At 38.6% G+C, this 14,249-nt stretch overlaps 3 protein-coding genes across 4 annotated transcripts; 1 reads left to right on the plus strand and 2 right to left on the minus strand.

Annotated features, from left to right (window-relative positions):
- Nucleotides 1-1,687: 1,687 nt before the first annotated feature.
- On the minus strand, nucleotides 1,688-8,060 carry LOC136282258 (uncharacterized). Its single transcript, XM_066169629.1, has 3 exons — nucleotides 7,279-8,060; nucleotides 6,981-7,241; nucleotides 1,688-2,546 (listed from the first exon to the last, which is right to left on the minus strand). The coding sequence occupies exons 1-3, from the start codon at nucleotides 7,885-7,887 to the stop codon at nucleotides 2,529-2,531; spliced, it is 888 nt and encodes a 295-aa protein (XP_066025726.1). The 5' UTR covers nucleotides 7,888-8,060; the 3' UTR covers nucleotides 1,688-2,528.
- LOC131789563 (uncharacterized) lies at nucleotides 3,061-6,663 on the minus strand. The gene is made up of 6 exons (XM_066169632.1): nucleotides 6,623-6,663; nucleotides 6,360-6,463; nucleotides 5,128-5,261; nucleotides 4,462-4,538; nucleotides 3,744-4,021; nucleotides 3,061-3,257 (listed from the first exon to the last, which is right to left on the minus strand). The coding sequence occupies exons 3-6, from the start codon at nucleotides 5,233-5,235 to the stop codon at nucleotides 3,061-3,063; spliced, it is 660 nt and encodes a 219-aa protein (XP_066025729.1). The 5' UTR covers nucleotides 5,236-5,261; nucleotides 6,360-6,463; nucleotides 6,623-6,663.
- Nucleotides 8,061-9,774: 1,714 nt separating the features above from the next.
- Nucleotides 9,775-14,035, plus strand: LOC131789101 (DNA helicase MCM8-like). 2 transcript variants are annotated; one of them, XM_066169635.1, is made up of 5 exons: nucleotides 9,775-10,107; nucleotides 10,266-10,358; nucleotides 11,174-11,371; nucleotides 11,717-11,788; nucleotides 12,351-14,035. In XM_066169635.1, the coding sequence occupies exons 3-5, from the start codon at nucleotides 11,228-11,230 to the stop codon at nucleotides 12,465-12,467; spliced, it is 333 nt and encodes a 110-aa protein (XP_066025732.1). In that variant the 5' UTR covers nucleotides 9,775-10,107; nucleotides 10,266-10,358; nucleotides 11,174-11,227; the 3' UTR covers nucleotides 12,468-14,035. The 2 variants fall into 2 exon arrangements, with proteins under 2 accessions (XP_066025732.1, XP_066025731.1); XM_066169634.1 differs by having other exon boundaries at nucleotides 9,775-10,090.
- The last annotated feature ends 214 nt before the right edge of the window (nucleotides 14,036-14,249 follow it).

Raw genomic sequence — 14,249 nt, forward strand, 5'->3', positions numbered from 1 at the left:
CCAAGAAACGACTCCGACTAGTAATTGAAAAATAAGTTAGTAACTGCTGAGTGTATGTCACTTACCACAAGGAAGCAAACTATTCACCAAGATAAAAAAGCGTGATTCCACGGTCCGATAACGGGTGCATGGGCGCTCCCCTAAGTAACAATGACAGGCCGTTCGTTATAGTGCGAATTCAGCATGTTAAATTTTTGATACTGTAAAATTTCGGTTATAAGCCCTTGGCTAATACTAACTACTTAATAACCGGGCGCGAGGGCTTAACTGTAAAATTCCAGACTGAGGGAAGAAATTTTTGCTTTATGGACCGAGCCTCTGGGCGAGGTCCATAAATCAAAATTTCAGCCCGAAATTATGGAATTTTACAGTAAAGCCCGAGCAAACAAGGTTATTAAGTTTTTTTATAATATGGCTTCAAATAGGTAAAGCGCGCGAAATAGAGTGAACTTCTACATTGCCTTCATTTTCCGTCACAATTTCGTCAGGATAATAAAATTCAGAAAAGAAATGTTTTTCAGAACGCATAGTTAAAGAAGAGATACGTTTTTTGTTCAATTTCTTGCTTTTTTAACGAAGTTCCTTTCAGCGAAAGTCACTAAGTTCGCTAGGTTTTGTAAACCAAAACCGTGGCGGAAAAAATCTGCTATGCCCGTGGGCGTTTACCGGGGGATTACGGACCGCTAATTAACCAATCTGAGCGCGCGTACTATCGCAGCCATATAATAAAACTTTGTAAAGGGTTTTGGGTAGGTTTAGCGGATTGAAAAGCGTTTGGAAACAAGCCATGGTAATGTTGATCTAAATTCGTTTTTAATTTAAAGTCATATGAAAGCAAAATTTCCAGTTAGCACTGTCATCCAGCAGAGGGGGGAAGGGGGGTTATCGGGGGGCCTATAACCGGATTGTTTTGTCTGCAGGTGTCAAACTCACTAAGCTGGGTATTACATTGAACCCAGTGAAAAGTGAATTTGCTTACCTGTACTGGCAATGTCAAGTGTGTCAGTGTGAGTTTCCCAATCTCTAAAAAACTTTCCTGACTCGTTCAGTTTGGTGTAGTGCTACAAAACATCAGATGCAATAATTTTAATAAGTGTGTTGCAGTGATAACATAAGTATGCGATTCACATAAAGGACAACACAAGGAATAGTGCATATGGCAAGCACTTCAATGATCAATATGACTGAGAATTTACCAGTATTATATAAGAAATCATGAGCTAGAACTGACAGTCGGTCATAAGGAAAATGCCAGCCAGTTTGGTCATGTTTGACAAAACTGCAAACTGTGGTCAAACATTTAAGTAACAAAATTAATTGCTCAACATAATGCTGTAGATTAGAAACAATTTCTCATTTAGTTCAGTTGCTACACATACGACAGGATGAAATTTAAAAATAAATTTGAGAACTAGAATCAAAATAATCATAAAAAGTTTTGTTAGACCAGTGGGATTTTGAAAGTCAGATATATGTACTCTTGAGAAAAAAAAATGGCACTCTAACAATAAATAATAAGCATAGCACACCTTGGACTTGTAGGCATAACCAAATACAATAATAATAAACACTTACCAAATCTTTCGGCATGCATGTCTCCAAAATTCACGTTGACGTGATGTCGTGATGCCGATGTTAGATATCCCAGAAGCACATACAATTATGCCAGGACTTAAACCTGGGTGAACCAGAGAGGATATATAACACTTGCTAGAACTTCGATACCATGTGCGAACCAAAAGTACTGCTCATGTTATATATTCCAGAAGCACTCAGGTATACAATTATGCCAGGACTTCAACCTGGGTGAACCAGAGAGGATATATAACACTTGCTAGAACTTCGATACCATGTGCGAACCAAAAGTACTGCTCATGTTATATATTCCAGAAGCACTCAGGTATACAATTATGCCAGGACTTCAACCTGGGTGAACCAGAGAGGATATATAACACTTGCTAGAACTTCGATACCATGTGCGAACCAAAAGTACTGCTCATGTTATATATTCCAGAAGCACTCAGGTATACAATTATGCCAGGACTTCAACCTGGGTGAACCAGAGAGGATATATAACACTTGCTAGAACTTCGATACCATGTGCGAACCAAAAGTACTGCTCATGTTATATATTCCAGAAGCACTCAGGTATACAATTATGCCAGGACTTCAACCTGGGTGAACCAGAGAGGATATATAACACTTGCTAGAACTTCGATACCATGTGCGAACCAAAAGTACTGCTCATGTTATATATTCCAGAAGCACTCAGGTATACAATTATGCCAGGACTTCAACCTGGGTGAACCAGAGAGGATATATAACACTTGCTAGAACTTCGATACCATGTGCGAACCAAAAGTACTGCTCATGTTATATATTCCAGAAGCACTCAGGCATACAATTATGCCAGGACTTCAACCTGGGTGAACCAGAGAGGATATATAACACTTGCTAGAACTTCGATACCATGTGCGAACCAAAAGTACTGCTCATGTTATATATCCCAGAAGCACTCAGGCATACAATTATGCCAGGACTTCAACCTGGGTGAACCAAAGAGGATATATAACACTTGCTAGAACTTCAATATCTTGTGCGAACCAAAATACTTATTATGTTATATATCCCAGAAGCACTCAGGCATACAACTATGCCAGGACTTCAACCTGGGTGAACCAAAGAGGATGTATTACACTTGCTAGAACTTCGATTTACCATGTGCGAACCAAAATACTTATTATGTTATATATCCCAGAAGCACTCAGGCATACAACTATGCCAGGACTTCAACCTGGGTGAACCAGAGAGGACATATAACATTTGAGGGTCTCTACTGGTATTCTGAAGAAATCAAAGATTTATGCTGAAAAAGGAAGATCTCGTAACTGAAGCTTAGGCTTAAAAGTTTATGTAACACAATGATTTCAATCTAGATAATGAACAAGTAGATCTGCTGAAAAAATGAAAAGTGAACCAGACTTTTCTTACTCCTGCATTGTTCTTTGGTAAAATTCCTTAGTTACTTTTCATGTGCAACAATATTGTTCACTTTCCTTATCACACTAAGTCAGTGTTCCTCTTTTTCCTAACTCCTTGGAAGTTTACCTGGATCATTTCCTCACAGAATGTAATCTGATTTAATAAGTATGTTTCAGCAACATCTTTGTCTTTAAAAAACCTTCTCAGGTTTTCTAATGGCAGTGACTGGGTGACAATTTCTTCAATGTTCTCAAGAAACCTGCGTTCTGTTGAACCTAAAAACGATACAAAGATCACGCTTTAGTAAATACTGCTAAAGTTGTTAAATCACCTTAGGCTGGGGGTGGGGATTAAAAGTTGTTCAGTTAACAATAGTTCATGGTTACTATAGCTTTTCATTTTTCTGTATGATTGTTAGTTATTGTTATCAGCTTTGACAACCACACTAAGTAAGGAATAGTCTTTTTGTTCTAAAAGCTTGAAGAAAACAATACATTAATTATAGTATTAAAGATATGGCATTAAATACAACATAATTTACTTTCCTAGTTGTGTGTTGGTTGTTGTATTTATGTTGCATGACTTGTTTAGCTACATTGGCTTGGTATTAGCACTTGGCCAAGGGAAAAGAGGGAGAGGAAAAAAAACATTCTTGAATTTTATGGTCAATGAAGTACGCTTATTTACTCTGTTGGAGTCTTTTGTAGAAAAAGTGACTGTCACAATAGCTGTTTGCATCAATCTGATGTATGACTGTATACCTGAGAATGACAACACTTGAATGATGTGCCGCTCAATACCACTTTCCTGGCCAGGCTTTGTCTTTACTACGATTCTGTCCCTTCCCTTCATACTGTCTGGTCCATACTCGGCTAAAACAGCATTGCAATTTTTAAGGCTCCCATACTCATACGCAAACATTCCCAGTGAACATAGCAACTGCTCTGTATTCCGCAGCTTGCAATGAAGAGCGCATAGGTTTACATCATACAACTCTTCTTCAAGGAGAAACAGCAAGTCATCCCTAACACCCTTCCATCTAAAATATTAGCAAAGGAGAAGTAATATCAAAAATTACTGAAAGTTGACCTTTTATTTTATACCTAAACATTATCAAGCTTAGGTATTTATCAGTTTCTCCTGTGCATATAATGTAATTACAATTATGCCAGATTGTAATTATGCACAATTACAGTCAAGCTAATTCCTAGGAAGTTGTCTGCAGTTTCTCTAAGGACAATAACGCTTATATCTACAACCATAGAAAATTAATGTAAGGTATAATGGAGAAGGCTAAACAGGGATTAATAAAATACTTGTTTACTGAAAATAGTTTTGTAATCAAAATTTAATACATAGATGCATGTCTAAAGTCTGAGGTGTGTACAAAAAAATTAATCACATAACCAAAAACACATAAATAACATACAGCTGCCCTTGTAAAATGATTGCATTAAAAAATTAAATGGGCTTACTGACCCTCCAACATTTGCCTTGCTCTTGATAAAGCATTCTGCACAGGATTCACCACGTTCAACCCCTGGACATGCACATCCCTGCAATAAAATAGAGAACGATATTTTATTGTTTACCAGATAGTGACAGCTTGCAACAAGACAAGACAAAAATTCAAGGGGTATCGCTAAGGTATGTTTGCTGAGTAACAGGACTATTTTACAGGTCGACATCAAGGAACCACAAAACAAGGAAACCAAGGATTACGGTTAACAACGATTTATAAACGATCATAAAATATCGGTCCCACTCGTGCCAAAGATTATGAATCAAGACAACAAACAAAGCAAACAATGGACAAGAAGTCAAAATCTTATGGAAAATGTGAGGTGACACTAAAGGATCTGATTACAAGCCAATAGGAAAACAGAAAAAAAATTGTAACTACGTCCATAAATAGGCACACAATCAAAGTAATTGATAATTGATTGAATTGAAATTGAATCCTTTGTCTATAATAGTATCCTTAACAAGCTTGATACAATTAAAAACTGTGAAGAAGTTGAAGTTGAGTATGAATTTTAATTACCCATATACCAAAACTTACAGTGAAAACACTATTATAAAATGACTTGTGCACATCCAGTGACATAGGAACTACATTTCATGGATACTTCTGTGATAACTTACCCGTATAACTTTACAGAACATACAGCACTCTGTGTCCAACCCTCTCTGACATAGACCTTCCATTTCTTCATCTGACTCATTATCTTTACTCTTTCGTTTGATAAGCATTATCAATGCCTTGTAATCAAGCGTAACTGTCATAAAAAAACAAGATGAATAATTAAATTTTCTTGAATGTCACATCCCGACATTAACAAATATGATTTTAATGTCCATTAACAGGCTTCTTCTGGGATCACATCCCAAAATGCCTTTTATTTTAATTAATCAGTCTGCATTTACTGTCATCAGCATTTCTACAGCCTGACTTAGAAATGCAGATGGTTACAATCTTTAGGAACACATCCAAGAAGAAAATGAGGAAATTGATTCTTAAGTCTTGTTTTTTTTAAGGTGATGGAGTCGGTAATTTAGCAGTAGGTAAAGGGCCATTCAAGCCTATAGTGGCCCATCAGGCTTTGTACCCTTACCTTGGATTCAGGAGCATAAAGTGACAAGAGTATTTCTATGCGCACCCGGATGGGGCGCTAGCCCATCAAAGGGTTATACATGCCAGGATTAAGTTCACTGGTACTTTTTCAATCCCCTGAGCTCAGACACTGTGAGTATTGCCTATGAATACAACACAATTACTCTGGCCAGGACTTGAAACCCAGATCACTAGATCTCAAGTTCAGCACACTCACCACTAATAATTACAATGCAGATCACTATGTCTCCCTTATTAAGTAAGGTAAGGTCTGGGTTTGGGCCCAGAAGTCACCCACCAGCGTCAAAGCTTATCCGGATTTCAGTACCACTAAGGGACTAGGAGTATTTCTACTGCACCCTGGATGGGATGCTGGTCAATAAAAGAGTTATCCCTGCCCAGCATTAAATTTGCCAATTGATACACACAAATATATATTTATATCATTTGTGGGTGGAGAGAAGCACTGTGAAAGTTGAATGTCTTGCCCAGGAACACAACACAATGGCCTCGGCTAGGGTTTCAATCCGGACTGCTTGATCTGGAGTCCAGTGCTCACGTGAAACATTAGGCACTTACAAATTCAGCAGATGGAGGTATTCTACAATATTATTATTATACTATATGTTTTAATAGCAAGCAGAAGAAAGAAATACATGTAATTCTGAAAATAAATATAACTTCAATATATAAAGGAACTCCAGCAATAAGCTGGATATTTTTCCTTGGCCCTACAGTGGCCTAGGAAAGTATATTTAATCACCTGTAAATTTGACTTTAAAGTGTCTTCCATCAATAGTTATTCCATTTTTCTTGATGGCATTTTTTTGGGCATTGATTTCCTTTATTAGGGCTTCAACATTGATCCTACAGAAAAAAAAAACAGTTTAAACTCATTTAATTGAACTCCTAACTTAATGATGGGCATTGAATTATGAAATCATAATAGCGCATTTAGCAGTCTGCTAAATGCATTTCTTAATGTGATATTTTAGCCATTGAAGACCTAAATATTATTATTATCACCTGTTTTCCTCACAATTTGCAATTGCTATAGGGTAGACACTTTTACAAAGGTGAAAGGGGGGTGGGGGGTCAGGGGCACCTCAGGAACCCCTCCAGCCATGCCCTTGACAAAGTTTAGCAATAAAAAAAGAAAGAGGAAAAACAATATTTCTGTTTGTTATTTTTCTATTTATCTTTGTACTTTGCATCGGTATATTGTTTTATTATATCATAATTAAATAAATTTTGACCTCCAAAAGAAACGGATAAAGTTGACCAGAATTTAAATACAGGGGTGGCAGATTTTCCCCACTCACCAATTTAATCAAACACACTAACTGGCAATACAAAATGATTTGAAAAAGATAAAATGATTTACCTTAGTTCGCCCTAACTTTGTAAAGTTCAACAAGGTTTGCCATCCTTGGTCTGGGATCCGGGACTGCAGCTTGAAGTAAAGCAACGTCCAATCGGGCGCACGAAGGGATTTAAAGAATTTTGGGGCACTGTCCCCCAGTATTGCTTCCAGGGCTTGCTTCGGGTCTTTTTTTCTCAGCAGCTGTTCTGCGATATCGCTCATCACTTTAGCCACTTCAACATTCTGGTCCACCTGATCGGCGAATAAAGATGCAAGAGGCACCTGGAACTTATCGCAAACATCGCCGATCAAGGTCCACATATCGCTTGTACTGTCCGGGTTGTCCTTTGCCGGGTCCTGTGTGCCTGAGCTCAGCGTCCATTGACTGCCGTTTTTCACTCATCTCTAACTGGGAAAGCACAACTTCAAGTTCAGCCTTAAGCTTAAGATTTTCATCTTGACTCTTCTCGATATCCTCTATGGATATGGCTGACCTTGAATCGACTCCAAATACTGTTTGTACAGGGTCATGAATTTTGTCCTTGTTGTTGTCACGTGTGTCAGTCGCTGTTTGGCAATCTTCATTATCTTGGCCAATATTTAGGCTTTTGATGCCATCAACCAACCAACTGTACTTTTCTTCTTCGCCCGCTTTTAGTTTTTGCCGAAGTATCGCGGAAACAACGCCGAAAGAAGAGGCTATGAATACCTCTTCTTTGTGAACTAGTCGTCGATCCAAGTGCCCGCCATTTTTAAGATTCGAGAGTTGCACTGTGTTAAATTCTTTTGGAAAGCTTGACACCAAAGGGCTACTCGACATGAATTTTCCTACAGGAATGCCGCATATTTTGGAATTCAGGAGATACCAGTCCCTCGAATCGCTCGTGGAGTGCAGCAATTCAGCTCTTCGAATATCAAAGGCATCCATGCCGCACAGCACCTGATCGAAATGAGAACAAATTTCCCGCTCTTGTGAGTAATGTCTGAAATTCAACCTCAAGAAATGTCAAAAGAAAAATCCAGCCCCTCAAAATAAACAGGATTGACGCCATTTGAGGTTGTACACAACGGTGTTAATGTAATCACCGAACGCTCCCCTGTTGAAACCACAAATCGAGAGCGATGATAGCTACTGAGCTGGATCATGACGTCACACCATAGCAACCAAACCCCACGAATTTTTTTAACATCCGGTTTGCTCTGGCTCGTCATGTATCTGCTTCTATCCAGACCTCATGTCGTATATCACTTGAGAGGTTCCGGAAACAAGCTAAATACTAATTGAATAACAAATTGGCGCGCATGACTTTTATCCAAAGCACAATATTGTTAAAAGTAGTTTTTAAAGGAGCTGGGTGCTATTCGTATAAGTTACCTGATCATAAATTCGGTGCGGAGGATGAAAAGTACTACTTGTTTACACCTTAAGTCACCTCTGAGAAAAAGAGGTTTCGAACATACTAAATTTAAGAATTTGTTCATGCTTAGCGTCGAGTTATGGATGCACGCGGGAAGTTTAGAAAGCACGAAAAATGCGTAAGAGTAGCTCGAGGCGCAGCCGAGAGCAACTCTAGCTTTTTGAGTGTATAGCGGCTCAATAGAACTTATATAGGGCAAGCACGTACTGAGGACCTCTTGACTCGCATGCAAATTTGGTTAGTAAGTCGTGCATCAGTCCCCACCTTGTCAAGATTTAAGAGGTCATAATTTACCATCATCCATGCAACATCAGTCATAGCTTGACCACAAGAGACAAGGCTAGGGATATCAGCTAAGGTATCCAACTAACCAGTCTTCACTTCAATTATTACGGTTCGTCCCTCTTTGTGTAAGATCATACAAAATTGAAAACGCATTTACTCCTACATTAGCGTTCTTTATTAAGCTTAATTTAACCCTTGACAAACATTTCAAAATCTACAACACAAAAATTGAAAAACCAAGTTATGTTCTCTCCTTAAATGCGCACTTTAAATATGTCTACGTGCTAAATGTCAAAGGCATGGTGCTCCACCAGAAAGTGCTAGAGTCTAGTTGAACTTCAGGTTCTGTAACCGATGATGTACACATCACTCCATTCCTGGGCTTCCAGCTCGCCTGCAATGTGCTTTTTCTTACTTTTCAGACTCGTGGGGTGATACAACTTCACTTTCAACTCCCTCTTATCCTTGACAGGAAACCATGCGTTGATGGAGTTGACAATGTTGATGCCATCGCCAGTGGCTACGTTCATGTACTGCTTGAAATCCTTGCCACCGCCACTCGTGAAAATCTCGTAGTAGCCTCGCTGAAAGGAACCATTTCCGATCGTAGTCATGAATGTATAAACGAGGACCTCTTTTGCTTCGGCTGGAATTTCAGGGAGATCGAACGAGTAGGTAATCTCAGATTCGTGGAATCCTGGAAGTTTGCCTAGGCTATCAGTTTGTATGGGCACCCAGTCACACTGCATATTTTCGTTGGTCTGAGGCTTGCACAGATCTTTCTTAGACTAGGAATAGTATCGATGTGCAAAATTAAACTAGGGAGAGGCTGTTTTATTTGAAAAGAAACCTCCCATACAATCATAATGACAGCCAATGAGGTTTTATCCACGTGGTTTACGGTTTTCAATAAAAAGGGAAATGTGGGTCTTTGATGACGTTGAATTAACCCATTGGACCGTTTTGTTTGACAAGACAACTCCCAAACTGTCATGACGACAAGAATGAGGTTTCATCCTCGTGGTTTGCGGTATTTGATCAAAGATACATCAAATCAACTAATTGCTCAGATAACCACGATATTATAAGAGTTTGTCTGGGAATATTTACGACCGCTCTTAGGAACGAAAAAAATATGGTCAAATTCTCCAAAAAAATACCTCACCTTACTTCCACAGTGCGTCGCTTGTTATCTGACCGCTTAGTATGTCAAAAAGAACCCATTATAGCGAGTTATCCATTTCTAGGTTTACTACCTACATAAGAGGGCATCTCTTACTGCACGAGTTACTAACCAAATTTGCATGCGAGTCAAGAGGTCCTCTGAGGTAAATTTGCATCAAAACGATCGAAGAAGCATTCGGTCTCGAAATGAACCACTAAATCAAAAACAGCGTCGATGTGAACAGTGGAAAAAACCAGAGAAAAGTTAGTATTCTTATCAGGTAAAGCCTAGAAAGAGATTTAAGGTGGCTTTGTAACCTAGTTGAAGTAGTGCCAACGGGTATCGAGGAACTACGGGCTAAAATCCCTTCGAAGTTTTAATCTTTTTTTCATGTTTTCCGATTCATTTGTCGCTGACTTAGTTATGTTTCTTCTGTAGAATTTTTATTTGGACTTAAGACAACAGCATCACAGTGCGGATAGTACTCCTATCACAATCAGGCAACTTGAGTCACTCATAAGACTCACTCAGGTATAAACATTAATTGCGCCATAAAGTCTTACTGTTGAATCAAGCATTAAAGTAACGAGAAAGATAGATATCATCATCACCATTTAAAGAAGCTCTTGATTGTTTAACGATGTCTCCTTGTCAGTACCATAGGAAATTTTTTGTAGATAACAGTGTAGAGAGCGCGCGTAGAAATATCCGAGAGCTATTATAGTAGTTATTACCGTAGTTATTCGGTTATAAGGCGCACTCGGCTATAAGACGCACCCCCAATTCGGCAACTTCATTATTGCATGTTTTCAAACTGAGAAAATCGCTAAAATACTTGGTTATAAGGCGCACCGTTGTTTGGGGAGTAAAGATCGGTCAAGTTTATTGTAAATTCTTTCATAAACTTACAAAAAAGCGAAAAAGTCGCGTATTGATTTTAGTTTACCGTTAATCAACAAAAGCAGAATTGTCGCACACGCGACCGCGCACACAAACAAAAGCCTTGATTAAACAAGATGTACCGCCGAGAATGCAGGTCTCAGTGCACTAAAAAGGCTGAAAGGATGAAGAAGGTATTTACCTCTTCGCTTGTTTATAGTCTTCGGTTTTCCGCAGAAATAAGACTCTATCAAAAGAAAACACTGCAAAAATTTGCTACCATCATTCTACTAAAAAACTCCATTCTATGTGTGCCAATTAATGTTATTTGTTTTGAACTGATTTTTTAATTATTTTCTTGTATGTGTTGTGCCGTCAATGCTTGCGTCATTGCTTGTAATGAAAACATCTCCCAACAGAAATGCCCCAACATCGAACCGCAAAAATTTTTTCTTGCAAACTTACAGAAAGAAACGCCATTCCGCGTACAAGGAGGCGATTTCTAACGATCACGGCTTGAGATGCGCGAAAAGGCTAGCCAACAAGACGGCAAGGATGTGGTGGAGATCATGAATTACAAGCTCCTGGACACGTTTAACCACGACTTTGGAAATCTGGATTTTCAACGCTCTCAACATGGCTCCGGAAAGAGCTCAAGAGCACAGGTTAGTCTTCGTATGAAAGGAGGTTCGGTACTCATCGTCACGTACCCAGCAAAGTCTGTCTTAAATAATTGACAGAAGAGCTAACTGCGTTCATTTTTCCTTCGTTCGCTTATAAACTCCCTTTTTTTAACACACAAGCATCAAATTCGCACAGAAAACTCCATTTTAGGCCACCAAGGGTAGAGCAAACGCCATTCTTTGCGGTGAGACGGGTACTCAATAATGGATTATTCGCCTTATGGGTCTGTTGAATCATTCCTGTTATGGTTTTATTTGGGAGACTTTGTCTCAGTTTGTTAAGAAGGAGTTGTAGTCCGTGATTGCTGAATTCTTTTTATCTTGCAGTCAAAACGCTTCGTTGCAGAGCTAAGTCGCATTTCAGAGAGGGAATACAACTCACTTTTCATTGTTGCGAAGGTAACTGGGACGCTTTTCTTTAGTAAGAACTTAACTTTAATAAGATTAATTTTCTAACAAATGAATGCAATTAGAGCGAGAGTAGATCGGCTTCTCATATGGGTGCTATTTATTTGGGATATATTTTCCTGCATGTTCCTCACGTGAGCAGATTGTGCGCATTTTTTCATTGATTCTAATGTATCAAAATGCTGGCACTCCTTTCTATAATTAACATTAAAATATTTGATATCAGCACTTAAGAGATTACATTCCAAGAGTCGTTGGGTTCTCGATGATTTTAGAAATTTAAGTAGGCAAATAAGATTAAGAAGGTGTCTTTGTTTTTCGCCTTTTTCCACCCATTAAATCTGGAGATACAAAGTTCAAGTTAAGAGTACTTTTTCTTAAATATGGTTGCTCCACTGGCGTGCCGCGCGCCCTGAAGTTTCGCAATCATTTAATGTGTGTCTGAAGTGCTTGGTTTGCCAGTCACTTCTTCTTGAATGATTCTCTCAGAGGGATCTCATCTAAAAAAGTTTCAGTTTGAAAAACACCTTTTTTTCATGTTTACTTGTGATAGGATATACGACTGCAGATTCGTAGTTTCGACGACTTTGTTTTCTCCCTGAACAACCAAGGGTTTCTTCTGAAGAAGGGACCGAGAGTCTACCAGCTGCAGACCTCGAACTGCCTGTAATTGATAAGTAAGCTGCCGGGGATGTTTGATGGAGATTGTGTCCTGGAAAAGGGCAAGACCGTGTAAAAATACTAGACCTGTATCACTGAGGATATTCGGACGAAAGCTTTCTACGTTTAAATAAAAATTTGGTTCCTTAGGTCCTCAACTTAAGTTACACTCATGCAGAAGAACTGAACTATTTAGTTAGTTTCTATTATATAGACGTGTTTTTTTCCTACAGTACCACAGTAACAAACCCCTCTAAAGTACAAATACTAAATGAAATCACGGATTAAGATTTAATGGCCGAAAGCGCTTCAAAAAATTATGTTTCCATTCTTTTAATAATAAAAATAATAATAATAAAAATGATAATCTGTCTTTAATAAATCAGAAACAACAAACGTGTAACTTTACAATATATCAGTAAGAAAATTATGAGTATATTTAGGAATATGTATAAATCGTTGCATTGCAACATGTAATATTATGAAGTTCCCTATATATGGTGAATTTAATTGAAGAGGCAATTATTGAGGAAACAATGCTTGAAGCGTTCGGTTTTAACTCTAGGTAATATAAAGTCATACTTGACTCACGGGGCACACGTCTCCTCTTTAGGGGTAGAAAATCATGAAGTACATGATCATCACTGATTACGTTGTTAAAAAGCTTAGAGTCCCTATCTTTAATTTAGTCAAGTACAGTTGTTTCTTTGTGGTGAAGCCAAACCTGAGGGCCTTCTTGAGAAACCAGTCGATTCTGTCTAGATATTTTCGCTGGTAAGCTGCACCCCAAACTTCAATCCCATACAAGAATACGGACATGACGAGCGAGTTAAACAAATTATTGAGTTGATCTTTGGAAGATCCATAGGATTTGCATACCCTTAGAATGTACATTCAACTACTGGCTTTGGATAGCATATCGTCGATATGGATGTCCCAGTTCGTAGCATCTTCCTGAAATGTGATTCCTAATATTTTTAGCCATGGCTTCCTTTTATTCCTGGTAATTCTGAAGGCGATAACTTAGTAGTTTTGCCGTGTATGCACATTTCCTATGTTTTGGTAAAATTGAGACATCTCGTTTTTATCCGCCCACTTCTTCATGTTCTCAACCTCAGCGGCAGCAATATCTGTGCTTTGCCTAACAGGAACACTTATCTTTTCAACCGAGTGTGCGTTTTTTTTATAATCAGGGGTCCTTTTTTTAACACTCTCGACGAATTCTCTTTTGTGAAGACCTTCTAACTCGTAAGCCGTAATCTGTAGCTTGCCAACAGAATCTCATGAAGGAATATAATCGCTTGTACAACCGTTCAAAGCACCTCTTCTAATTTAATCATAATAACGAAAGCCAACACCGAGGGGAAAGGGTCGTAGAAATTTCTCCACTTGGTTAAAGCATCCATTTGACGTTACAACGCAACAATACCCTTGCGATGTCCACTTATAAGACGGATATTTGTCATGTCACAATAAACTAGAAAAACATCGGGGCCACCTGCAAATGAATCAAAAATTGTAAATAACTGGGTCTCATTCCCTTCGCAGGTTAGCCAAATTGGTTTAGAGTTACTGTTGTGGGTATGGAAGGTGTCTATTCATCATTGTTGTCGTTTAGGTAATATCGCGATTTTTAAGCTGGTATATCGCTAAAACGAACGCAAAAGAGACGATTGCTACTCCAACCAGCGACATCTTCCTGTTATTAAAAATACCTTAGAATTATCTAAGTGACTGAGGTTATTCTTTTTGCCGTGAGGTTTTTTCTTTCAGAGTGCCTCTCTTTACCCAG

Source organism: Pocillopora verrucosa, chromosome 7 (assembly GCF_036669915.1).
Source record: "Pocillopora verrucosa isolate sample1 chromosome 7, ASM3666991v2, whole genome shotgun sequence".
Taxonomy (NCBI): Eukaryota; Metazoa; Cnidaria; class Anthozoa; order Scleractinia; family Pocilloporidae; genus Pocillopora; species Pocillopora verrucosa.